The sequence below is a fragment of the Panthera leo genome, chromosome E3 (genome assembly GCF_018350215.1).
Source record: "Panthera leo isolate Ple1 chromosome E3, P.leo_Ple1_pat1.1, whole genome shotgun sequence".
In the NCBI taxonomy this organism is placed as follows: domain Eukaryota; kingdom Metazoa; phylum Chordata; class Mammalia; order Carnivora; family Felidae; genus Panthera; species Panthera leo.
Genome location: NC_056694.1, coordinates 17,590,476 through 17,616,235, shown reverse-complemented (window position 1 = coordinate 17,616,235; position 25,760 = coordinate 17,590,476). Strand labels below are relative to the sequence as shown.

The 25,760-nt window shown below is 47.6% G+C and overlaps 2 protein-coding genes across 7 annotated transcripts in view; both read left to right on the top strand.

The window, feature by feature from the left end:
• The window catches only part of LOC122210010 (Snf2 related CREBBP activator protein), a 34,975-nt gene extending 17,509 nt beyond the window's left edge, over positions 1-17,466 (top strand). For 4 of the 6 annotated variants that reach the window (XM_042922374.1, XM_042922375.1, XM_042922376.1 and 1 more), the window contains exons 22-34: positions 133-297; positions 570-755; positions 974-1,240; positions 1,580-3,078; positions 7,230-7,495; positions 7,632-7,834; positions 10,160-10,329; positions 10,457-10,653; positions 10,748-10,862; positions 11,044-11,163; positions 14,227-14,421; positions 14,578-14,661; positions 14,773-17,466. In XM_042922374.1, the coding sequence (XP_042778308.1) occupies positions 133-297; positions 570-755; positions 974-1,240; positions 1,580-3,078; positions 7,230-7,495; positions 7,632-7,834; positions 10,160-10,329; positions 10,457-10,653; positions 10,748-10,862; positions 11,044-11,163; positions 14,227-14,421; positions 14,578-14,661; positions 14,773-17,463 (6,158 nt within the window). In that variant the 3' untranslated portion in view covers positions 17,464-17,466. The remainder of the gene's footprint in view (positions 1-132; positions 298-569; positions 756-973; positions 1,241-1,579; positions 3,079-7,229; positions 7,496-7,631; positions 7,835-10,159; positions 10,330-10,456; positions 10,654-10,747; positions 10,863-11,043; positions 11,164-14,226; positions 14,422-14,577; positions 14,662-14,772) is intronic. The other 2 variants (XM_042922378.1, XM_042922379.1) reach the window with 2 other exon arrangements.
• An 895-nt stretch (positions 17,467-18,361) lies between these two features.
• On the top strand, positions 18,362-21,626 carry TMEM265 (transmembrane protein 265). The gene is made up of 3 exons (XM_042922396.1): positions 18,362-18,446; positions 19,474-19,644; positions 21,133-21,626. Exons 2-3 carry the CDS (start codon positions 19,477-19,479, stop codon positions 21,292-21,294), a joined length of 330 nt encoding a protein of 109 aa, XP_042778330.1. The 5' UTR covers positions 18,362-18,446; positions 19,474-19,476; the 3' UTR covers positions 21,295-21,626.
• Positions 21,627-25,760: the final 4,134 nt, after the last annotated feature.

Below are 25,760 nucleotides of genomic sequence, written 5' to 3'. Positions count from 1 at the left end.
CATCAAAGGCTGAGTTTGTTGGAACCTGATAAATTGAGGGGGAGGATTGGAGGAATTGGAGGCTTGTGCCTCATCAGGTGAAGGGGCATTAGGATGACCCTTGTTTACATTAGACTCTTTCTTTGTTCCTAGCAGGCGAAGTGGTCAGCATCGGGCAGTTGGCCTCACTGGCACAGCGTCCAGTGGCTAGTGCAGGGGGAAGCAAACCTCTCACCTTCCAGATCCAGGGCAACAAGCTGACTTTGACTGGTGCGCAGGTGCGCCAGCTTGCTGTGGGGCAGCCCCGCCCGCTGCAAAGTAGGTAAAACCCACCCCCTGTCCTGCCTTTTTTCTCCACTTCCTTGTCTCTGTTTTTGTTGCTCTTTTCAAACGTCAGCCTTTATGTTTCTTTCCCTAGCTTTTGGTGGGTGGGGCCCAGGGGAATGTTTGGAAGGGGTCTTTTGAAAAAGGGATGAGGTCATTCTAGAGAAGTTATCCCCTCTCTGTTTTTTCCTTTTCCTCTTGCCCTTGCCTCTACCCTCCTCCGGCTGATAGCTGCTTCTCTTTCTTTCTCTCTTCCCTTAACCCAGGGAATGTGGTGCACCTGGTGTCAGCAGGGGGGCAGCACCACCTCATCAGCCAGCCTGCCCATGTGGCTCTCATCCAGGCCGTGGCCCCGACCCCTGGCCCCACCCCTGTCTCTGTGCTGCCTTCTTCGACCCCCAGCACCACCCTTGCCCCCACTGGCCTCAGCCTTCCGCTTGCTGCTAACCAGGGTGAGGCGCCTGGCCTTCCTATTTACTTAGCCCTTGCTGGCCTTGGTCTTTTCAGGCATGCCCTGGGCTACTGTCTGTCCAGCCTTCCCTCAGTGTTGTTTTCCCTTGTCAGTATCTCCAGTATCTGTCTGCTGCCCTCTCCTGCCCCTGGACTTCTTCCATCCTTTGGGTCTCTTGTTTCTTTTCTACCTTCTCCTCAATGTAGCTTCCTCTTGCAGTGCCACCAACCATGGTGAATAATACAGGCGTGGTGAAGATTGTAGTGAGACAGGCCCCTCGGGATGGACTGACTCCTGTTCCTCCGTTGGCCCCAGCACCCCGGCCTCCAAGCTCTGGGCTTCCAGCTGTGTTGACTCCACGCCCCACGTTAACCCCTGGCCGGCTACCCACACCTACTCTGGGTACTGCTCGAGCCCCCATTCCCACGTCCACTCTGGTGAGGCCCCTTCTCAAGCTGGTCCACAGTCCTTCGCCTGAAGTCAGTGGTGAGTCCAGGTGGCTTAAGAGCAGATGTTTTTGCCAGGAATGGAGATAGGGTGGCCCCGAGGGGTTTCTTAGTCACAACAGATTCCTTGTTTAACAGCATACTGACTTGCTTTGTAGTAGGCCCCAGAACTAGGCTGCCGAGCCCTTGCCTCATTTTAGAATTTACTTCTTAGAACGTTGGAGGGAAAGGAAATGTTAAATTGTCAGATTCCTTGAATCTTTGACTTCATGGTGTGGGAGTGAATGTTTTCTGGGAAACACGTGAAGTGTGGGGGTAAGGGAAAGGATAATAGGGCAAGAAAAGAATTCTGGGGCTAACTCATGCTCTGTCTCCACAGCTTCAGCACCCGGAGCTGCTCCCTTGACCATCTCTTCTCCTCTCCCCGTGCAGTCCCCACTCCCTGGGCCAGCTTCTCCAATGCCGGTTCCCAATTCCTCTCCCCTTGCTAGTCCTGTGTCCTCTACAGTCTCCATCCCAGTGTCATCTTCACTTCCCATCTCTGTCTCTACCACGCCTCCTGCCCCGGCCTCAGCTCCACTCACCATCCCCATTTCGGCCTCCTTGCCTGTTTCGGCCTCTGGCCCGGCTCTGTTGACCAATGTGACTCCAACACTGGCACCTGTTGTCTCAGCGACTCCTGGACCTCCCTCTTTGGCACCAGCTGGGGCTTCCCCATCAGCGTCAGCTTTGACTCTGGGTTTGGCCACAACTCCATCCCTGTCTTCATCTCAGGCAACTGGTCACCCTCTGTTGTTGGCTCCAGCCTCTTCACATGTTCCAGGGTTGAACTCAGCCATGGCCCCAGCATGTTCACCTGTATTGGTACCAGCTTCTGCTCTGGCCAGCCCTTTTCCGGCAGCACCAAATCCAGCTCCAGCTCAGGCTTCCCTTCTGGCTCCAGCACCTTCTGCATCTCAGGCTCTAGCCACCTCTCTGGCTCCCATGGTGGCTCCACAGACAGCAATCCTGGCTCCTTCTCCAGCTCCTTCTCTGGCTCCTCTTCCAGTCCTGGCCCCATCGCCAGGTCCTGCTCCTGTCCTGGCTCCATCGCAGACTCCGGTTCCAGTTCTAGCTTCTTCATCTACTCCAGGAACTCCTTTAGCTTCAGCTTCTTCACTGGTGCCAGCCCCAGCTCCTGTGTTGGCTCCATCATCAACTCAGACTATGGTACCAGCCCCTGTTCCGTCACCTCTCCCAAGTCCGGCTTCTACACAGACACTGGCCTTAGCCCCAACTTTAGCATCCACCCTTGGGGGCTCATCTCCATCTCAGACCCTCTCTTTGGGAATGGGGAACCCTCAGGGGCCTTTTCCAGCTCAGACATTGTCATTGACTCCAGCGTCATCCCTAGTACCAACTCCAGCCCAGACACTGTCTTTGGCACCAGGACCACCACTGGGTCCATCTCAGACGCTGTCTCTGGCTCCCCCTTTGACGCCAGTTTCTCCAGTGGGCTCAGCCCCAGCTCACACGCTGACTTTGGCTCCGGTATCGTCATCTGCTTCACTCCTAACCCCAGCTTCAGTGCAAACATTGACCTTGAGCCCTGCCCCAGTTCCGGTGCCCACCTTGGGTCCAGCTGCAGCCCAGAATCTGGCGCTGGCCCCAGTCTCAACACAGGCCCCAGCTTCCCAGGCATCTTCCCTTGTGGTTTCGGCATCTGGCGCTGCTCCCTTGCCTGTCACCATGGTATCCCGGCTGCCTGTTCCCAAGGATGAGCCTGAGACACTGACGTTGCGCCCTGGTCCCCCCAGCCCTCCTTCCACTGCTACCTCGTTCAGTGGTCCCCGGCCTCGACGCCAACCCCCACCACCACCTCGTTCCCCTTTCTATCTGGTAAGTTTTATTGCCTCAAAGGAGAGGGAAGGCAGTTGGGTTTCTTTGGAGTGTTGGTAGAGTGGATGGAATAGAATAATGTCATTTTTATCTTGGTAAATTACAAAGCCTAGTTTTGTAAACCTGATGCTTGAGTGTGCGGTTGGACAAGTCCCTGGGCCTGTACTCTTATCTGTATAATGGGAATAATAATCCATATTCTGGCATGGTGGCTCAGTTGGTTAAGCATCTGACTTTGGTTCAGGTCATGATCTCACCATTTGTGGAGTCAGGCCCCACATTGGGCTCTGTGCTGACAGCTCAGAGCCTGGAGCCTGCTTCGGATTCTGTGTCTCCCTCCGCCCCTCCCCTGCTCGCACTCTTGTCTCTCTCTCAAAAATAAACATTTAAAAAATAATAATCCATATTCTGCCTTTCTCAGAGGGGTACCTGAGGACCTATTGTGCCTTTATTTATTTATTTTAAATATTTTTAAAATTTGTATTTATTTTGAGAGAGAGATAGCATGTGCACAAGGGAAGCAGAGAGAGAGGGAGAGAGAGAATCCCAAGCAGGCTCCATGCTGTCAGTACAAAGCCTGATGTGGGGCCTGAACTCAAAAACCATGAGATCATGACCTGAGCCAAAATCAAGAGTCAGATCCCCAACCAACTGAGCCACCCAGGTGCCTCCCTAATGTGCTTTTACAACTATGAATTACTGATATGTTCAAGGCTGTCTTGTTATTGGTCTTTTTGGTACTTGCTCACTGTTGAGTTAGTGTTGGCATCTAATTGCCCCATCTTATAGATGAAGAAACTAGCCCACTATATGATGTTATAAATTATAAAGGTTACATGAGTTGTGAGAACTCAGATGTGCTGACTCTGTTGCTTTCTCCTTTCCACACAGGAGGCATTCCACAGAGATAGACTTTTTTTGGTTGCTAGAACCATTGCGTTTATTAAGTATTTGAATTTCTGAGGGAAGTCATGGAATACAGTTCCCTAAAGATGATCCTCTGAGTGATGGTCATGTTTTTTTTTTTTTTTTTTTTTAAACCTTCACGGTGATTAAGTGGGCAATAAAAGAACTCTGTTCCCTGTCCTTTCATGAGCTTTGTGATAGCTGCTTTTTTTCCTGTCATATGTATGGTTCTGTATATGTTTGGTTAAGTTCAGCTTACAGTTCAAATGAGAGTAAATAACACAGGAACTAACAGGAAGAAAGATCTAAAAAATCGTTCCAGGCCTTCTTGGTCTTTTTCTTCTTTTCTTCCCCTTTTTTTTTTGTTTTCTTTTTTTAAGTTTATTTATTTTGAGAGAGATGGAGTAGGGAGGGACAGAGGGAGGGATAGAGAGAGAATCGCAAGCAGGTTCTGCTCTGTCAATGCAGAGCCCGCTGGAGGGCTCGAACTCACAAATTGTGATATGATGACCTGAGCTGAAATCAAGAGTCAGAGGCTTAACCAACTCAGCCACCCAGGTGCCCCTCCCTTTATTTTCAGAGCTGCTTCTTATTCTTTGCCTTAGCCCCAGTCGCCCACTCCATCAGTGCCACTGACTCCACCTTTCATCTTTTTCTAATGCTGTCAGGTTGGTCTGGCTTGTTCAAAGTAGAAGAGAACTAGATTCTTGCCCAAGGGTGGTAACCCTATGGTCTATGTTAAATTTTGTTTGCTCTGCAAGTAGGTAGAAGCTTCTTAACGCTTTTTTTCTTTAAGCAGCTTGAGATAAAGATTACATACCATCCAACTAATCCACGTGAAGTGTACAGTCTAGTGGCTTTTAGTATATTCACATACGTGCAACCATCATTGCAGTCAACTATAAAACATTTGCATGTTCCTAAAAAGAAACCCCACACCCTTAGCCGTCATCTTCCAGCCATTCCATCTCTCCTAACCTTTGGCAACCATTACTTTCTGTCTCTTTAGATTTGCCTATGGAGTCGTATGGTGTATGGTCTTTTGTGACTAGCTTTTTTCATTTAGCTTAGGGTTTTTGGGGTTCATCCACATTGTAGCATACGTTGGTACTTCCTTTTTTTGTTGTTGAATAATATTCCATTGTGTGGATATACATTTAATATGTCTATTCATCAATTGATGGGGTCACTTGGATTATTTTTACATTTTGGCTCTTATGAATAATACTGCTATGAACATTCATGTGTAAGATTTTGTGTCTTTCTTATGCTTTCACTTCTATTGGATGTATGCCAGGAACAGAATTGCTGGGTCAGATAGTAACTGTGTTTAACTGTTTGAAGACTACCAAACTGTTTTTCAAAGCAGCTGTACCACTTTACATTCCCACTGGCAGGATATAAGGGTTTCAAGTTCCCCACATTTTTGCCAACATAGCTATCCTAGTGGATGTGAAGTGGTATCTTGTGGTTTTGATTTGTGTTTTCTTTCTTTAAAAAAAAAAAAAAAATTTTTTTTTTTTTACATTTATTTATTTTTGAGAGACAGCATGAGCAGGAGAGGAGCAGAGAGAGAGGGAGACAGAATCTGAAGCAGGCTTCAGGCTCCAAGCTGTCAGCACAGAGCCCGACATGGGGCTCAAACTCACAAATTGCAAGATCATGGCCTAGGCTGAAGTTGGATGCTTAACCAACTGAGCCATCCAGGCACCCCTTTGATTTGTGTTTTCTTAATCGCTATCGCTAATGATGTTGAGCATCTTTTCAGTGGTTGGCCCTTGTGTATCTTCTTTGAAGAAATGTTAGATATTCAGATCCTTTGCATTATTTTTAATTTTTTTTAATGTTTATTTTTGAGGGAGAGAGTGCAAACAAGAAAGAGGCAGAGAGAGGGAAAGACACAATTTGAAGCAGTCTCCAGGCTCTGAGCTGTCAGCATAGAGCCTGATGCAGGGCTCGAACTTGTGAACTGCGAGATCATGACTGAGCCAAAGTTAAGCCAAAGAATGCTTAACCAACTGAGCCACCCAGGCACCCCTGATTTTTATTTTTTAAATTTTTATAATTTTTTTGAATACTTTTTTTTAAGTAATCTCTATACTCAGTGTGGTTTTGAACTCAAGACCCTGAGACCAAGTGTCACATGCTCTACTGACTGAGCCAGCCAGGCACCCCTGCCCTTTTTAATTGGGTTATTTTATTTTATTTTATTTGAAAGAATTCTTTATATATTCTGAATACAAATAGCTTCTCAGAAATATGATTTGCAAATGTTTTCTTCTTTGCTACTACTCTTGAGACCCTGGCCTGTTCTGCTAGGATGCTTTCCTTTTTCACTTTGATCACTAGGAGCCAAGAGGTCAAGTTTAAAGGGAATAGTCAAGAAGGGAAATTTGGGACACTACTTTTATTCAGGACTGTCTGCTAGGATCCGGCCTCCTTCATCTGTTCATTCTAATAACAACTATTTATTGACAGCCTACTAGGTGCCAGATAACAGCTAGATAGTGGGTGAGAATAGCAGAATCAAATATGTTTTGTGTTAATATGGGGCTACAGTTTCGGATAGAAAACATTAATCAAAGAATCATACAAATGTGGTAAGTGCTGCAGAAAAGAGTTTTGTCACAACCTGTGAAACCGAAAACGCTAGTGATGGGGAAGAACTGGATCAAAGTTCTATAGATTTCCTATCTGCCAGGGCGCTCCCCTTTTCTCTCTTAGGGTGATGATACCTAGATGTCTGATTAGATGTTGCCATCCTACCCCATTCCAGTCTGGCCCTTGGCAGAAACCTGCCATGGATTTGATTAGCCCCTCTGTGTCCTGGTCAGGAATTTGAGGAAGGCTTTCAATAATTGTTTTGGATCCACTTCAAGGAAGTAAATTAACTTGAGTGTTGCAGAGTTATTTAAGAAAATTCCCAGAAATCCTCTATTTTATAAGCTTGTTGGATATTCAGGTCTTAATTTTAAATATTCAGGCATTCTGCTTTGGTAGCATACAAGGGAAGATCAGTTTTTTCTTGCAGAGAAGTTACTTCATTTAACCTTATGAGAGGTATAACATGCATTATTGACAACTTGGAAAACCACTAAAAACATAACGTAATTTTGAGTCTTACAGTTTACATCAGTTATGGTTAATTCGGGGAGGAATGGTCAGGTTTTCTGTGAGGATACTGATTACTTTTTCTGTGTGTGTGTGTGTGTGTGTGTGTGTGTGTGTATTTTTCCTCATCCCAGGACTCTCTGGAGGAAAAGCGGAAGCGGCAGCGGTCTGAACGCCTGGAACGGATTTTCCAACTTAGTGAGGCTCATGGGGCCCTGGCACCTGTGTATGGGACTGAAGTCCTGGATTTCTGTACCCTGCCCCAACCTGTTGCCAGCCCCATCGGCCCTCGTTCTCCTGGCCCCAGCCACCCCACCTTTTGGACTTATACCGAGGCTGCCCGCCAGGCTGTACTGTTTCCCCAGCAACGACTAGACCAGCTGTCAGAAATCATTGAGAGGTTGGCAGGGCTAAGTGTTAATGGGAAGCGGGTCTTGGGGCCTCTGAGTGGATGTAGTGGTTAGGGCTGGTGAAGGTGCACTTCTGGGGCCTTTCAGAATTCCACCTTTTATACTGCTTGCCTTCTTTCTTCACAGGTTCATCTTTGTCATGCCTCCTGTGGAGGCACCTCCCCCTTCCCTGCATGCCTGCCACCCACCTCCTTGGCTGGCCCCACGTCAGGCAGCCTTCCAGGAGCAGTTGGCCTGTGAGCTCTGGCCCCGGGCTCGCCCCTTGCACCGTATTGTGTGTAACATGCGCACCCAGTTCCCTGACTTGAGGCTCATCCAGTATGATTGTGGTAAGTTCATTGTCCAGTGAGGATCCCTTGACCTCTTCCCCTCTTTTAGTAGCGATACTGCTACTTCAGAGAGCTGCTGTACATGAGGTCTTTGTGAATTTCATTAAACATTAGACAGTTGTTCAGGTTATGCTTATAGGCAAGACAGAGAAATGTAGGCCTTTATGCTACATTCTTGGCATTTGTGAATTTGATGAAAGTTGAAAATGTGTGCTAACTCATTTATTCATTGATTCAGTGATTATTTTGTGAATATCTGTTGTATTTTGCTAACCATTTGGGATACAGTGACAGATAAGATAGTACAACAGAGTTTTCAGATTCTTGGGGAAAAGTGTGTGGTACAAGACGGCATGGTAACTAGTTTTTCTTTTGGGAAAACACAAGGAACTTTTTTCTTGGTTTTGGTTAGGATACATTTGACTGCAAATAAGAGAAAACCGACCAATAGTGGCTTAAACCACAAGAACATTTAGTGTTTACTTAATGAGAATTTCTGAGAATAGTGGTATATGACTGGCTCAGCTTACTGGTGTTTTCATGGATCCAGGAACCTTCTGGTCTTTCTCCATTGCTTATCATCCTTAGCTTTTATCTTTGTAGTCTCATGTTTATTTCTTAATGGTCTTACCATGGCTGCCATAACTCCAGGGAGCACAGCAATGCTTTGAGCAAGAAGCAGGGGTTGAGACAAAGACTCTAAGCAAGTTTCTCTTTTTTGGGGGGTGGAGGGCCGAGTTCTCCCCGCTGACTGTGCTTCACGACTCATTGGCTTAAATTGGGCCATTTGCCCATCCCTAGATTAATCACTAAAAAAAGGGAAATGGCAAAGAGGAACTGTGGCTCATTTAGACCAATCATGATTTATCGTTTAGGATTGGTTGGGGCTCTCTGGGATCAAGGGCTCTCTGCCAGGTGTCCACAGTGTTAAATCAGGTTCTGTTAAGCAAGAATGTCTTTTGGACACAGGAGTGAATTGTTTCTGCCACAACGCTGCAGAGATATTTCTTTCTTTTAAAAAAAAAAATGTTTATTGGGGCGCCCGGGTGGTTCAGTTGGTTAAGCGTCTGACTTCAGCTCAGGTCATGATCTCATGGTTTGTGAGTTCGAGCCCTGCTTTGGGCTCTGTGCTGACAGCTTGGATCTTGGAGCCTGCTTCAGATTCTGTGTCTCCCTCTCTGCCCCTCCCCTGCTCATTCTCTCCCTCCCCCTCCCCCCCTCTCTCCCTCTATCTCTCTCTCTCAAAAATGAATAAAAGTGTTTATTCACTTTTGAGAGCGAGAGCACAAGCAGGGGGAGAGAGAGAGAGAAGAGAAAGAGAATCCCCAGCAGACTCCTCGCTGTCAGTGCAGAGCTCCACAAAATGTGAGATCACAACCTGAGCCAAATCAAGAGTTGGACGCTTAACAGACTTGAGCCACCCAGGCGCCCCTTAATATTTCTGTAGTAACGTTTTTTGGGAATTTCTTAAATGCTTTAGAACATCAGACAACAAAATTTTTATCAATGTGTACTCAAACATTTTATTTTTTTAATATTAAAAAATTATTTTTAATGTGTATTTTTGAGAGCGGGAGAGACAGAGCATGAGTGGGGGAGGGACAGAGAGAGAGAGGGAGACACAGACTTGGAAGCAGGTTCCAGGCTCCGAGCTGTCATCACAGAGCCTGACGTGGGGCTCAAACTCACAGACTGTGAGATCATGACCTGAACTTAAGTCGGGTGCTTAACTGACTGAGCCACCCAGGCGCCCTTCGATAAATATTTTAGTAAAAAAAATAATTTTGTAACGTATGAACCCATTTAGAGTAGATCAGTTGAAAGTCTATTAAAAGCATTCAAAACGATTAATCAGAAATGTTATAGAAGTTAACTTTTATGTTTGATGGGAGGTTTAACTAGATAACCTCATAAGATCCTCTCTCCCTGGTTCTGATCTCAGTGCTCTTCAATCCCTGTATGTTAGCCATGACTGCCAGCTGGTGTTGTTGACATTTGTCCTATAAATCTATCTGTTTCAGCGGGCATAATTCATTGTAGTACCTAAGGATTGTAGTACCACCATTGAGGATTCCTTTTTTTCCCCCATGGGTCTGTATGTTATCCTACCTCTGGTTAGACCCAGAGAAATTAGATCCAAGAAAGGAGCAGACTAAAGAGGGGACTCCTTAAGGGAAGAAAATAAAGTTAAATTTTTGATTTCCTAGGCTAATTGAAACCCTGGCCTAAAGCTTTTATTATCTTTCAACTACAACCTTTCAGTACTAAGTGTTCTCCCTATTCCAGCTTAGAGCAAATTCCCTGTACCCGTTCATATTTCTTTAGGGAAGTTGCAAACATTGGCAGTGCTGTTGCGACAGCTCAAGGCAGAGGGCCACCGGGTGCTCATATTCACCCAGATGACTCGAATGCTGGATGTATTGGAACAGTTTCTTACCTACCACGGCCACCTCTACTTGCGTCTGGATGGGTCTACTAGAGTTGAACAGAGACAGGTAACCCAGGCATCTGTAGCCCTCAAAGGCTTACTTCAGCTACTGTCTCCCAGAAGGGGCCCCACTAAGCCTTGGGTCTGTTTTTGAGCCTCTGTCTCCTAATACTACCTTTTTTTTTTCTCTCTAGGCTTTGATGGAACGATTCAATGCAGACAAACGCATATTCTGCTTTATCCTTTCAACTCGGAGTGGGGGCGTGGGTGTAAACCTTACAGGAGCAGACACTGTTGTTTTTTATGACAGCGACTGGAATCCCACCATGGATGCTCAGGCCCAGGATCGCTGTCACCGGATTGGCCAGACCCGAGATGTCCACATCTACAGGTATTGCCTAGTCTTCCCTCATGTTGTATCCTCTTTACTGATAGGGTTTTATTAATGTATTTGGCTATTTACACATGCCTTCATCACTCCCTAGACTCATCAGTGAACGGACAGTGGAGGAGAACATCCTAAAAAAGGCAAATCAAAAGAGAATGTTGGGAGACATGGCCATTGAGGGAGGCAACTTCACCACAGCCTATTTTAAACAGGTACTAAGATCTTCCAGCCTATGGAGGAGAGAATTACTTCTGCTTATTAAAGAGGATGCTTTGGCCTCAACCTGCCTTTTCAACTAGTGGCACTTCTATTTCTAAGAGCTGTCATCTCATAGTTGTAGACCGGGGCCCAGCATTCTATTGGCTGACACTTCTTCCTCTGTTCTCTCCAAAGCAGACCATCCGAGAGCTGTTTGATATGCCCCTGGAAGAGCCACCTGGCTCATCTGTACCCTCTGCCCCTGAAGAGGAGGAAGAGACTGTGGCCAGCAAGCAGACCCATATCCTAGAGCAGGTGAAAAAAGAGTGGGCAATCTATAGAGCAGAGCTAATAGTTATGATGTCTATGGTTTCTCAGCCCATTGAGCTTTTGTAGGGGGAAAGGACATTTTTGCTGCTTCCCAGATTACTGTTGACCTTTTCTTTCTTTTTTTCTTTTTCATGTTTATTCATTTTTATTTTTGAGAAGAGAGAGAACATGGGCAAACAGGAGGGGTAGGTAGAGAGAGGGAGAGAGAGAATCCCAAGCAGGCTCCTTGCTGTCAGCACAGAGCCCGATGCAAGGCTTGATCTCACAAACCATGAGATCATGATCTGAGCTGAAAGCAAGAGTCGTAAGCTTAACCAACTTAGCCACTCAGGCACACCCCTACTGTTGGCCTTTGATGGTTGGGAGTAGATTGTTTATTGGTTCACAAGATTTCATAGAAAAAAGGCTTTGGACTCCTCAGTTACAGATTTGAATTCTAACAGTACTTCTTAATAATTGTTTGTTAAGTCAAGTGTGTTTAATCTTATGAGTCTCACTTTCCACTTTTTGAAAGCTAATGAGAAGGAAGTAACTGAGGTTTAAATGGCATAATGGATGTAAGAAGTGCTTTCTATGTGGTGTAACCTCTTATTTTTCAAACACCAGTGCATAGTAGAATCACTTGGAAAGTTTTTTGGTTTTTAATTTTTTTAAAATAGGCTCTACACCCAACATAGGGCTTGAACTCATGACCCTGAGATCAAGAATCACACATTACACCAATTGAACCAGCCAAGTGCCCCGAAAAACTATTTTATTTTATTTACTTTTTTTTTAAATAATTTATTTTTAAGTAGGCTCCATGCCCACTTGAATGTGGGGCTTGAGTTCATGATCTTGACATTAAGAGTCTCATGCTCTGCTGACAGAACCAGGCAGGTGCCCCTGAAGAGCTTTTCATTTAAAACTGTTTTTATTATTATTTTTTAAATATTAAAAAAATGTTTTTAATGTTCATTTATTTACTTCTGAAAGAGAACGTGCTCCTGTGCAAGCAAGGGAGGGACAGACAGAATCCCAAACAGGTTCTGTGCTGTCCACACAGAGCCTGACATGGGGCACAATCTCACAAACCATGAGAACATGACCTGAGCCAAAGTCAGGAGTCAGACACCTAAGCCACTGCGCCACCCAGGTGCCCCTTAATATGTTATTTTTTTTTAATGTTTATTTTTGTGAGAAAGACACAGCGTGTGCGTGGGGGAGGGGCAGAGAGAGTGGGAGACACAGAATCTGAAGCAGGCTCCAGGCTCCAAGCTGTCAGCACAGAGACTGATGTGGGGCTCCAGCGCATGAACTGTGAGATCATGACTTGAGCCAAAGTCGGACGCTTAACTGACTGAGCCACCCAGGTGCCCCAGTATGTTCTTTTTTAATGTTTGTTTTTTTTTGAGAGAGTGCATGCATACAAGTAGAGGAGTGGGAGAGGGGCAGAGAGAGAGGAAGACAGAGGATTAGAAGCAGGCTCTGTGCTGACAGCAGAGAGCCCAATGTTGGGCTTGAACTCACGAATCATGAGATTATGACCTGAGCCAAAGTCGGACACTGAACTGACTGAGCCACCCAGGGATTCCCCCCTCGGCTCCCTGAGAGGTTTTTAAAGGATTGATTCCTGGGACCCCATCTCAGAATATACCAAGTTGTGATTTTGGGGGGCAAGGGCTGGGCATTTGTATTTTTTCAGAAGTAGTAGAGACCATGGAGATGTTTTTTCCCTACCAAGTGCCTTGCCCTCATTGCTGAGCACACTCTAGGTTGCATCTCTTGGTGACTTTGGTATGAGCTTCCTGGATATTCATTTCAAGGAAAAGACAAGATGTGGTAGTGTGTTGTCAAGATGGATCTTGAGGCAAAGAAGAATTGGGGATTTTTGCGTAAAGCTTTCTGGGGGCACCTGGGTGGCTCAGTGGGTTAAGCGTCTAACTTCGGCTCACGTCATGATCTCACAGTTCACAACTTCAAGTCCCGCATCAGGCTCTGTGCTGACAGCTCAGAGCCTGGAACTTGCTTTCGATTCTGTGTCTCCCTCTCTCTGCCCCTCCCCCACTCATGCTCGCTCCTCTCTCTCTCTCTCTCTCTCTCTCTCTCTCTCTGAGAAATAAACATTAAAAAAATAAAAACTAAAGCTTTCTGGGACTTTTTTTTTTTTTAAGGTTTACTTTGAGAGAGTGAGAGATCACCATTGGGGGAGGGGCAGAGAGAGAATTCTAACACATCCTACACAATCAGCACAGAGCCCGATGTGGGGCTCGAACTCACAAACTGTGAGATAATGCATGACCTGAGCCATAATCACTTAACTGACTGAGCCACCCAGGCGCTCCTCTGGGACTGCTCTTTAAAATTATTTTTATTCTTATTATTCACGTATTTATCTTGAGTGAGAGTGCACATGCACAAGCAAGGGAGGGGCAGACTTAAGCAGGCTCCGCGCCCAGCGTGGAGTCCAGCTTGGGGTTCAGTCTCAAAACCATGAGATCACAACCTGAGCCAAAATCAAGTTGGACCCTTAACCACTGAGCTGCCCAGGCCGCCCTGGGACTTTTTTTTTCTCTCTAGATGTTTATTTTTGAGAGGGAGAGACAGAGGGCAAGTGGGGAAGGGGCAGAGAGGGACACAGAATCCAAAGCAGGCTCCAGTCTCCAAGCTGTTGGCACAGAGCCTGACGTAGGGCTCGAACTCATGGACCACGAGATCGTGACCTGAACTGAAGTCGCCACTTAACTGACTGAGCTGCCCAGGCAGCCTAGGATTGTTTTTTTTTTTTTTTTTTTTTTTTTTTTTTAAAGGAGATCTAAGGCTGACTTGAATGGAAAAGGAAGCAGAGCTAGAGATTTCTAAAAACAGTTCGTCACTGGTGGGCCGCCAAGTCAAATCTGTTTCATCCTATGTGGAAATACTGCATTGCTTTGGTAACTCTGAGGGCCCAGAAGAGAGTTGAGTTCTGTTGTAAACCTGGTTTGGTGTAAACTTGGCTTCAGATTCTTGCCAGAATCGAACTACAAGATGTAAAGTTCTTTAATTTTTGTGGTTTTTTGCTTCCCGCAGGCACTGTGTCGGGCAGAGGATGAAGAGGATATCCGTGCAGCCACCCAGGCCAAAGCTGAACAGGTGGCTGAGCTTGCAGAATTCAATGAGAATGATGGATTTCCTGCTGGTGATGGAGAGGAGGCCGGCCGGCCTGGGGCTGAGGATGAAGAGATGTCCCGGGCTGAGCAGGAAATCGCTGCCCTTGTAGAACAGGTCAGTGTCTGACCCACTAGTTCTTAACCTCACCCTTCTCAGCTTCTTCCTCTGGACCTTGTGATCCTCCTCCTATCTTCCCTGGTGAAAATAATCAAGGGTGATGGGCCCTGGTTGCCAAGTCCCTATGTTCATCACTGCTTCTTCTTCCCACAGCTGACCCCCATTGAGCGTTATGCCATGAAATTCCTGGAAGCCTCACTGGAGGAGGTGAGCCGAGAGGAGCTCAAGCAGGCAGAAGTGAGTATTTCTAGGGGGTGAGGATAGAAGTGGGAAGTTGCTTCTTTCTAACCAGTCCCAGTCTGCTTGCCTCCCTCTGACCACCCACTGTTTGGGCTCTGTTGTTGGTAGGAGCAAGTGGAAGCTGCCCGCAAGGACCTGGACCAAGCCAAGGAGGAGGTGTTCCGCCTACCCCAAGAGGAGGAGGAGGGGCCAGGGGCTGGGGATGAGGTTTCCTGTGGGACTGGTGGAGGCAGTCACCGGCGCAGTAAGAAGGCCAAGGCCCCTGAAAGGCCAGGGACTCGCGTCAGTGAACGTCTTCGTGGAGCCCGGGCTGAGACTCAAGGGGCAAACCACACTCCTGTCACATCCACCCATCATACCCGCAGCACTTCCACACCCCCACGCTGCAGCCCTGCCAGGGAGAGAGTTCCCCGGCCAGCACCTAGGCCTCGACCCACTCCAGCTTCAGCTCCTGCTGTAATTCCTGCCCCAATCCCTGTTCCAATCCCTGCCCCGATCCCCATTTCAGCCCCAAATCCAATAACCATGCTTCCTGTTCATATCTTGCCTTCTCCTCCACTTCCCCCTTCACAGATTCCTCCCTCTTGTTCTTCTGCCTGTACCCCTCCTCCTGCCTGTACACCTCCGCCAGCTCATACTCCACCTCCAGCCCAAACCTCTCTCTCAACTCCTTCTTCCCCTCTCCTGCTTGGTCTACCTTCTGTGCCCGTCTCCCCCCCAGTCACCAACCTCCCCTTGGGCTTGGGGCCTGAGACAGAACTGTGTGCACAAGCATTGGCATCCACTGAGTCCCCGGAGCTGGCTGATATGGCCAGTTCCGAGACTTCCCCACTTACTCTTGTGCCCCCTAAGGATCTGTTGCCAGTTGCTGTTGAGATCCTGCCTATATCAGAGAAGAACCTTTCTCTCGCCTCTTCTGCACCTAGCCCAACCCTGGAGGCTGACAGCGTCCCCAACGGTCAAGAGCAGGAAGTGCCAGAGCCTGCTGAGGGGACCATCCTCACAGTGCTGCCTGATGGTGAGGAGGTGCCCTCCTGTCTGAGTGAGAGCAATGGGCTGGAGCTCCCACCTTCAGCAGCATCTGATGAGCTACTTCAGGAGCCGTTGGAGGCTGACAAGAGCTCAGAAGAGCTGGTGGAGGCCCAGACCCCAACCTCCAGCCCAGAGAAGCCACAGGAACTTGTTCCAGCAGAGGTCGCAGCCCCATCAACCTCATCTTCGGCCACCTCCTCACCTGAGAGTCCTTCACCTGCCCGGCCCCCTCGGCGTCGCACCAGTGCTGATGTAGAAATTAGGGGTCAGGGGGCTGGTCGGCCAGGGCAGCCTCCAGGCCCCAAAGTGCTTCGCAAGCTGCCGGGACGGCTAGTGACTGTGGTAGAGGAAAAGGAACTGGTGAGGCGACGGCGACAGCAGCGGGGAACTGCCAGCACCCTAGTGCCTGGGGTCTCTGAGACTGGTACCAGCCCGGGAAGCCCATCTGCCCGCAGCATGTCGGGGCCAGAATCCTCACCTCCCACCGGTGGGCCCTGTGAAGCTGCTCCCCCATCCACACTGCCCACCCCAACCCAGCAACCCTTCATAGCTCGCCGTCGCATTGAGCTGGGGGTGACTGGTGGGGGCAGCCCAGAGAACGGAGAAGGGGCACTTCTTGCCATCACCCCTCCTGCTGTGAAACGTCGGAGGGGGAGGCCCCCCAAGAAGAACAGGTCTCCAGCAGATGCTGGGCGAGGGGTGGATGAGGTACCTTCATCCACCTCTAAGGGAAAAACCAATGGGGCTGACCCAGTCCCTGGGGCTGAGACCCTTATTGTTGCGGAGCCTGTCCTGGGACCCCAGCCTAGTCCTGGGTCCCAGCCTCTTGGACCCCAGCCAATTCACAGACCCGAGCCCATCATCCTATCACCTGTGGAGAAAAGAAGGCGTGGGCGGCCCCCTAAGGCACGAGATTTGCCCATTCCTGGGACCATTTCCTCTCCAGGGGATGGCAACTTAGAGAGCCGGACACAGCCACTCCCGCTACCACCTCCCCTGCCACCACTCCCACCACTCGTAGCCTGTCCCACTGCTACTGTCGCCAACACTGTCACCAATCTCACCATTTCAACATCCCCACCCAAGCGGAAACGGGGTCGACCTCCCAAGAATCCACCATCACCTCGGCCCAGCCAGCTCCCCGTCTTGGACCGTGACAGCTCTTCTGTCCTCGAGAGCTGTGGATTGGGGAGGCGGCGGCAACCCCAGGGCCAGGGGGAGAGTGAGGGTAGTTCCTCTGATGAGGACGGAAGCCGCCCCCTCACCCGCCTGGCCCGCTTGCGGCTTGAAGCAGAGGGAATGCGGGGGCGAAAGAGTGAAGGGTCCATGGTGGTGGCTGTAATTCAGGATGACCTGGATTTAGCAGATAGTGGGCCAGGCGGGTTAGAATTGACACCTCCTGTGGTCTCGTTAGCTCCAAAACTGCGCTCTACCCGGCTGCGTCCAGGGTCTCTAGTTCCCCCACTAGAGACTGAGAAGGTGCCTCGCAAACGGGCAGGGGCCCCAGTTGGCGGGGGCCCTGGGCTGGCAAAGCGGGGCCGCCTACAGCCCCCGAGTCCCTTGGGACCTGAGGGTTCTGTAGAGGAGTCTGAGGCTGAAGCCTCAGGCGAGGAAGAGGAAGGGGATGGGACCCTACGTCGCCGGCCTGGCCCCCGTCGACTTGGTGGGGCCACCAACCAAGGGGACCAGCGTATCCTGCGCAGCAGTGCCCCCTCCCACCTGGCTGGCCCTACCGTTAGTCACAGAGGCCGCAAGGCCAAGACGTGAGTGGGCTGCCCCTCCACCTGGGCTTTCCGCCATGGCCCCTCTCCCTCCACAACCAGGCCTGACTCTGTTAACCACTACTTGAAGTCTTTTGAGGGGGAAAGCCTCCAGGGAGACATAGGGGCCTTCTCCCTTCTTTCCACCAAAGTAGGGGGTAGGCAACTGGTTGTCATGGAAACGGGGCTCTTCATATACCCCCTTCCCTTCCACCCCACAAGGCTGGGCAGTGTTAAGGGTGGCAAGATAGTCTCTGTCCCCACCCCCTTGTACTTGATTCCCCAGCTATCTTTCACAGCCCCCACCTTTAGGGGAAGGGGGAGGGGCTTCTTCTCTACCATGAGTTTTTTTTTTTTTTTTCTTTTTTTTTTAAGAAGAAAAAATAATAAACTTAGTTTCTGTATGAGCATCCGCGTAAGGAGGCTTCTGATTTTCTGGTCTGGTGGAGGGTTGGGTGGGAACTTGGGCATCGTTTTCCTCCTCTCTCTTGTTCTTGCCAAAACCCTAGTACCTGATCTGTAACCCAGAATTATGTGTCTTTGAGGTAGAAATCACCCAAGAGGAGGGAAGATTGGCAAATCTGATCTGGTAGGGTGTCTTTCCCTAAAGTTTCAGTTTTAAGTCACTCCAACTCATACTTTCTCTCTCCTCCTATTCCCTTAGTTCTGGACTTTCCCTCAGAGCTCTCTGATGCCTCAGATTTTCCCCTGCTTTTACTCCTCTTGCTCAGGTGCTTTCACTCCTTTTCCAGAAGGCAGGCATCCTACCTCCAGTTGCTCCATCCCCCTTTTGCTTCCCTCCATCTAGCCAAACTAGTTTGAGTCAGCCACACCCCATTCCGAGCTCCTGGGGCTTTTCAGGAGGTGGCTGGCCACCCAACCCCACCCCTGGGCTTGGCTTGGAGACCTGAGTCAGCTCCTTCTCCACCCAAGCCAAATCAAACCTGAGGCAGGAGCCGAAACTCACAGTCCCTCAAGGCCTATAGCCAGGTAAGAGCCCCTGTTCATTTTTACGTTTCCTTTGATCACTTCTGGACCCTCTCTTTGCATTCCCCCCCAATGACTACATCTGTGTTTACCTCAGCAGTTCTTTTCCCATACCCACTCTTCAGCCTTGTGGTAGAGATTCTTTGCACTCTTCTTATCTTGCCTTTCCTCTTTCCATCTATCCTTTGTTACTTGTGTTCAGAGAACTGCAAATGGTTCTGTTTTGTGTAGGATGTAGGGGGATGGTTGGAGATGAGGGTGGAAAGGTGGTTTGATGCCAGAGCTCAGAGGACTTGAGAAGTTAGGGGAATGAGAAGTGATTAAGCAAGGCATCATTATGTAGGTTTCTGTGTGGGTTATGAGGTCAGACTGGTCCTGGGTTAAAATGGAGAGGGGAGGTAGCAGGGAGTCAGCATAGCAAAAGAGGCCCTGATTTACGCAGGTAAGGATTTTCTGGTGTTCAGTGTCCTCAGCTATAAAGAGAGCTTGAATGGATAATTTTCCCCTTCCTTTCCCCCATCCCTGTGTTGTCATCCACCGTGTTTTCACATGAAATGATTGCTTTGCTTAAAGTGGGGTATAGGGCTTAGGGTGCTATTTTGTGACCCCTCAATATTCAAGGGCAGCCTCTGAGGAACTTCAGGAAATTTTAAGCCCTTTGAAATACAGTTTAAAGTCACTGACTTATATAGTCTGATTCCTAGCAGCTTTTGAGATGGTTTTTCTCCTGCTTGTCAGTGTGCTCCTGTCATTTTCCTTTTCCCTACATGTCAAAACAGCAAAACAGATAATGCGATATTCACACCAGCTTGCCTTTAAAGGCTCCGAATCTTAGGCTGAGAAAAAAGGATTCCGGCCACACATTTCCTCTCTTGGTCTATGAGTCACTGGAGGAATTCCGCATAAGGCAGCTTACCTGACAGTTGGGCTAGGTCACGAGGACAGATTAGAGAGAGGGGTGGAGTCTGAGCACGCCAGGCCAATGGCTCAGTTGTTGGGCTTACAAGTACCTTGACTGTATCGCCCACAGGTGATGGAGGACGAGGAGAAGGCAGTGGACACCTTGGTGAGCAACATGGAAGCTGCTCATTCTCCATCCCCCATCCGCTGCTGCTGGCTCCGCCTCCGCTACCTGGCAGCTACTAGCATTATCTGTGGCTGCTCTTGCCTGGGAGTCGTGGCCCTTGTGTTTGCCATCAAGGTGAGGAATGCAATTCCTATGGGAGCAGGGGGGTGGGTGTAGTTAGGCAATGGTTTGGTGTATCTGATCTATATCTACAGTGATCACACAGTTACTAAGTACTTGTCAGAGCTTGGCTCTGGGCCTGCTGTCAAAGGGCTCACCGTCTAATGAAAGAGAGAACTGCGAAAATGGATAATTATGGCTGGAATGCAGGTCATCAGTACTGTGACAGAGGAAATACAAGGCATTTGGGGAGCTAGGGAGTGTACGTACGTGTGATTACATACATGTGTATAGTAGAGTAGGTGACAGGAAAATAACCTTAGGGGATGAGTGACTAAAGGTGAAAGGGCGTTCCAGGTAAAGGGAACAGTGTGTACCTGGACTATTAGTTCTGCGTGACTGGACCACTGAGGAATAGTGACAGATGAAGCCAGAGGGCCCAGATTCCCAAGGGCTTCCAATGCTGTGCTTGGAGTTTAAACTTTATCTTCAGAGTACTGAGGAGTACTTTCTTTTTTTTTTAATTTTTTTTAACGTTTATTTTTGAGACAGAGAGAGACAGAGCATGAACGGGGGAGGGTCAGAGAGAGAGGGAGACACAGAATCTGAAACAGGCTCCAGGCTCTGAGCGGTCAGCACAGAGCCCGATGCGGGGCTCGAACTCACGAACCGCGAGATCATGACCTGAGCCGAAGTCGGCCGCTTAACTGACTGAGCCACCCTGGTGCCCCCTGAGGAGTACTTTCAAGAGTTTTTGGAGAGGAGAGTGACATGGTCAGGTTTGTGTTTCAGTGAGATCTGCTCTCAAGGCCTGCATGGAAGATGGATTGGAAGGGGCAGAACTCGAGGCAGTTGAGCAGTGATTAGAGTGATCTGTAGCAGTTGGGAAGAAGCTGTGGAGTTTTGGAGAGGGCTTCACCATTTCCAAACACCTAACCAAAACTGCACATGGACCTTTTGAAAGGCCACATGGGATAACTTAAACATCATGCTGGAATTTTCTCAATCCTAGTTGGATTTTAACTATCAAACTGTATTCTTATCATCATGAGAATTTCTGGGCTTCATTAGGTCAAAATCATAAACAATCCTTAATAATGAGAGAGTTGAGACTCATGGTGCTAATAAGAATGGAGTGTTGTTTGACTGGACGTGGAGGTGGGGGGGCGGGGCTAAATACTCCAAGATAGCTCGTTGTTTCTTGCCGAGGATTCCAGATTCTAAATGAACCTGGGATGAGTAGAAAAAGATAGGGAATAAAAGGATTGAAAAGTACTTTCCCATATGTGATCTTGTGAGCTGACAATGGCTACTTGGAGAAGTACACAGAGCAGAGTGGGTACTTGCTTTGCAGATGAGGCTTGAGAGATAGACATTGGAAAGGGAGGTTAGGGGTTTGGGTGTCAGGTTTTGAGCCATGACAAGGATGGAGGATTGGTGTGGGACAATGGGTACTTTGGGTCAGAAGCAGGGGAGAACCTAACCAAAAACCTGCCCCCACAGGCGGAAGAGCGGCATAAGGCAGGCCGGTCCGAGGAGGCAGTGCACTGGGGGGCCCGGGCCCGGAACTTCATCTTGGCCAGCTTTGCCGTCTGGCTTGCTGTCCTCATTCTGGGCCCTCTGCTTCTGTGGCTGCTCTCCTACGCCATCGCCCAGGCTGAGTAACCCTGGGTGGCCTCTGCTGAGAATCAGCGAGACCTCCTGGATCCTGCAGTGCGGCATTGCTAGGGTCTGGGGCGAGCAGTGGTCCTTCCTGGCTGGAAGGATGGTGCCTCTCTCAAAGGGCTTTGGAAGAGCTCTTCTAGACCTTTCTAAAAAGAGGCAGCAGCTGAGACTGATGAGGGGAGGCCAGCCTGCTCTGTTCTTTCAGTGCCCACCACCCCCTAATTCCCCCAGCCCATCACATCCTAGGGGCCTCAACCCAGAGGTGGGGTTGAAAACCAGGCCTGATTTTATTAGAATTTGTTTTGTAATAAAAAGCTTTTTTAGTGGTGAAATGCTCCTGTCTAATTGTTGTTCCCCTACTTTCCCCGGGTTCTTGGCGAGAGCCAGACTGGACATGTGACCGATGGCAAAATCTGCATTTCCCTTTACCTAGGCACTCCAAGAGAAAGAAAGGATTTTTTTTTTCTTTCTCTCCACCCCCTCCCTTCTGCTGGTGGTTTCCCTTCTTGGAAACACCCCAGCTTCTCCTGTGCACATCAACAGAGACCCTGTGGCCAGATAGGAAGAGTAGTAGCAGCAACCACTATTTACTGAGTGCTTACTATGTTCCAGGCTGTGTTCTAAGCACTTTATATTTCTTAACTCCTTCAGTCGTCACAGTTAATCGATAGCAGGTACCATTATTTACATTTTATAGCTGAGGAAACAAGCACCCAATGTCACCGAGCTAGTGAGAGGCAGAGCTGGGATTGAACCCAGATAGCTTGCTTCCAGAGTCAAAAGAGGAATGGAAGGGTTGGATAGCAGTCACAGGTAAGTCTCTGCCCTGTGTGTGAAGCTTTGTAGGATTATAATGAATTTTCATATCTTGGGCCTCATGGTAATCTTAAACATATTTTATTTCAAATTTCGAAGTATACATGCAGGAAAATATCCCAAACAAATACAGAGTTTATAAACTAACGCAAAGCAAACATCTGAAAATCACCATTCAATCAAGAAATTGAATATTGCCTTTACTCCAAAACCTCCTTTATATCCCTCCCAATACCACTCCCTTCCTTTTTTCCCACAAGTAACTACCATTCTGATAAGTTTTTTTTTGTTTTTTTTTTTTAAGTTTATTATTTTGAGAGAGAGAGGGCATGAATGGGGGGAATGGCAGAGAGAGGGAGAGAGAGGATCCCAAGCAGGCTCTGCACTGTCAGGGCAGAGCCCAATGTGGGGGTCAGACTCATGAAACTGAGATTATGACTTGAGCTGAAATCAAGAGACAGACGCTTAATCGACTGAGCCACCTAGGCACCCTCCATTCTGATTTCTAACAATGGAATTTAGTCTTGCCTGCATTTAAGCATTGTATAAATGGAATCATATGTATTGTTTTCATATCTGGCTTCTTTAACATTATTGCTGAGATTCATTAATATTTGATTCAGCTATAGTTTTCATTACTGTATGGTATTCCATTATATGAATATATTACATTTTATCCATTTCCTGTTGGTGGACTTTTGGGATGATTACAGTTTCGTGATATTATGAATCATGCTGCTGTGGACATCCTTGTACATGTCTCTTGGAGTACATGTGCTCTGGGAATTGAATTTTTGGATTATTTCACCATAATTTAGAGACCAGCAGAGCATGTAAATGAATTAGAGATATTTGTTGCACACCGAAGAGAGAAGATTAAAGAGAAGAAGAGGCACATGATGGTGGTCTTCAGCGTTCTGAAGTGCTCCAGGAAATAAAAGTGAAGAGACTCTATTGTTGGTCCCAGAGGTTAGAGTTACAGCAATGGATAGAAGCCATACCTAGGGCACTGGTGGTCAATCTTGTCTTCACAATAGAACTGCCTGGGGAGCCTTAAAAAGTACTTAATGCCTGGGCTTTTGCCCCTAGGGATTCTGATTTAATTGGTGTAAGCTGCTGCCTGCACATCAGTATAACACATTTTAGATTTCATACAGAAACTTTTTTAAAGGTAATATTTCATTAATCATTTTCAGTTTCTAGAGGAAACTATCCCATTCCCCCAAACTGATTAAATGAGGTCTTGCTATTTTTTTAAATTTTTTTTTTTTTTGATGTTTATTTTTGAGAGAGACAGAATGCGAGTGGGTTGGGGCAGAGAGAGAGGGAGGCACAGAATCCGAAGCAGGCTCCAGGCTCCAAGCTGTCAGCACAGAACCCGACACGGGGCTCGAACTCATGAGCTGAGAGACCCAAACCAAAGGCGGGCGCTCAACCGACTGAGCCACCAGGGGCCCCAAGGTCTTGCTACTTTTAAACTCAATTTTGAAAAATTTCAAGCCTACTGAACAAAAGAATAGTACAATGAACTCATGTGCTCTTCACCTAGATTTATACTTTTTTAACATTTCACATTTGTTTTAGATCTTTCTAAATGCACAAACTGTTACTGTGGAACCATTTGAGAGTAAGTTGAAGGCCCTTCTTTCCTAAATACTTACAATTTAAAAAAATGCTTATTTATTTTGAAAAAGAGAAAGCAAGAGTGGGGGAGAGGCAGAGAGACAGAGAGAATCCCAGGCAGTTTCCTTGCTGTCAGTTTAGAGCCCAATTTCTTGAACTGTGGGATTATGACCTGAGCTGAAATCAAGAGTTGCTTACCTGGCTGATCCACTCAGGAGCCAGTGTCAGTTTTAGTGTAAGTATGGTCCCAGATTGTTTTTTAGTTCAATTTGTTAGATTCATTACTGTCATCCTTAAAATGTTTGGTTGAGGTATAATTTATATGAAGTAAAGTACACAGATCTTAAGTGTGCAGCTTGGTGAACACCTCATATGAAGACCTCTATATAATCACCACCTAGGTGAGTAGAACATTTCTAGCACATCAGAAGGCTCCCCCATGTTCCTCTCAGCCTCATTAATCTTTGTGTTCCTGGTTTTGACCAGTGGAAATTCCTTCAACTTGGTTCTTGTGTCCTGCTATGTCTCCACATTTCTTCACTTACTTTCTGGCCCAAGCCTGGAATTGGCCATTTCTCCCAAGGAGTCCTGGTTCCTTGAACTGAGGACTATTATTTTAAAATGACTAGAGTAGAAGTGCCTGGGTGGCTCAATCGGTTAAGTGTCTGACTTTGGCTCAGGTCGTGATCTCACGGTTTGTGAGTTGGAGCCCTATGTGAGGTTCTGTGCTGACACCTCAGAGCCTGGAGAGTGCTTCAGGTTCTGCATCTCCCTCTCTCTGTGCCCTTCACCCACTCACGCTCTCTCTCTCTCTCAAAAATAAACATTTAAAAAAATTAAAACGACTTAGAGTAGCTGTACTCATTCTTCTGGGATGTTATTGCTTTTAGGCCCTTTTAGAGATTAGAGCTAGAACACATCTAATTTTATCTGTTTTAAATCTGTTTTTTAAGTCATACGATTTTAATCAGTCATAAGGTTCTTTCTCCCCTTTCCCCATCCCAAATTCCATATTCCCACAGGAAGAAACTTGGCTGCCAACTACATCAACATGTTTATTCATTTGCCCAATTTCTGAATAATTATCCCATTGTGCTACCAAACAGCCTACTAAAGTTCAAGGTTTCTTTGCGATTTTGTTCAGATTGATGGTATAAAGTCAAAGTACTCAGTTAAAAAGTTACTTGGATTCGTTTTTCTCTTCTATGGTTGTGATCCTAAAGTGACATTTCTAAGATAGTTGCTAAAGATTAAATGAATTCATTCTGTGCCTTTTTTTTGCTGGAACATAACCTCCACAAGGGTGAGGACTCCCCCCCCCCCCCCCCCCCCCCCCCCCCCCGCCACTGCTGATAGTCTAGCGTTTAGACGCTCAGCAAATATTTATTGAATGAGTAAGTGAATGCCAGGGTTGAGCTATGCACTGAAAAGGCTTATGAAGTAAGTTGCTCCGGGCAGTATCACAATTTGGCAAGCTTAGAACAGAGTGTGATAATCCCCCAAGGCTTTTAGGAGGCGGTGGTGGAAGACTGGGAAATGTATAACCCCAAATGGTGAGCACGAGGGCTTTGGAGATACTGAAGAGGCGCAGCAACCAGAGGACTAGGAAGCCTCTTCTGGTTGACAGGCTCTGACTCGTCCAAGTCCTCACCTAGTGGCACGTGGGGTTCCAAGCTGCATGCTCTGAGGATTTTTTTTTTTTAAGTGTTTACTTTTGAGAGAGCAAGTGCACAAGCGGAGGAGAGACAGAGAGAAGGAAACAGATGATCCTAAGCAGCCTCTGCACTGACAGCAGAGAGCCCAATGTAGGGCTTGAACTCACAAACCCCTGAGATCATAACCTGAGCCGAAGTCAGATGCTCAACCGAGCCACCCAGGCGCCCACTCCAAGCCTTTTAAAAGCAGGGAAGTGACTTCTCAAAGCAGTCATTCCTGCTGCCAGGCTGCCAATATAAAAGTTTAAAAAAGAGCCAAATTCAGATAGTGATGCTAGGAGGAAAGGAAGGGGCCATGACCAAGTCCGGGAA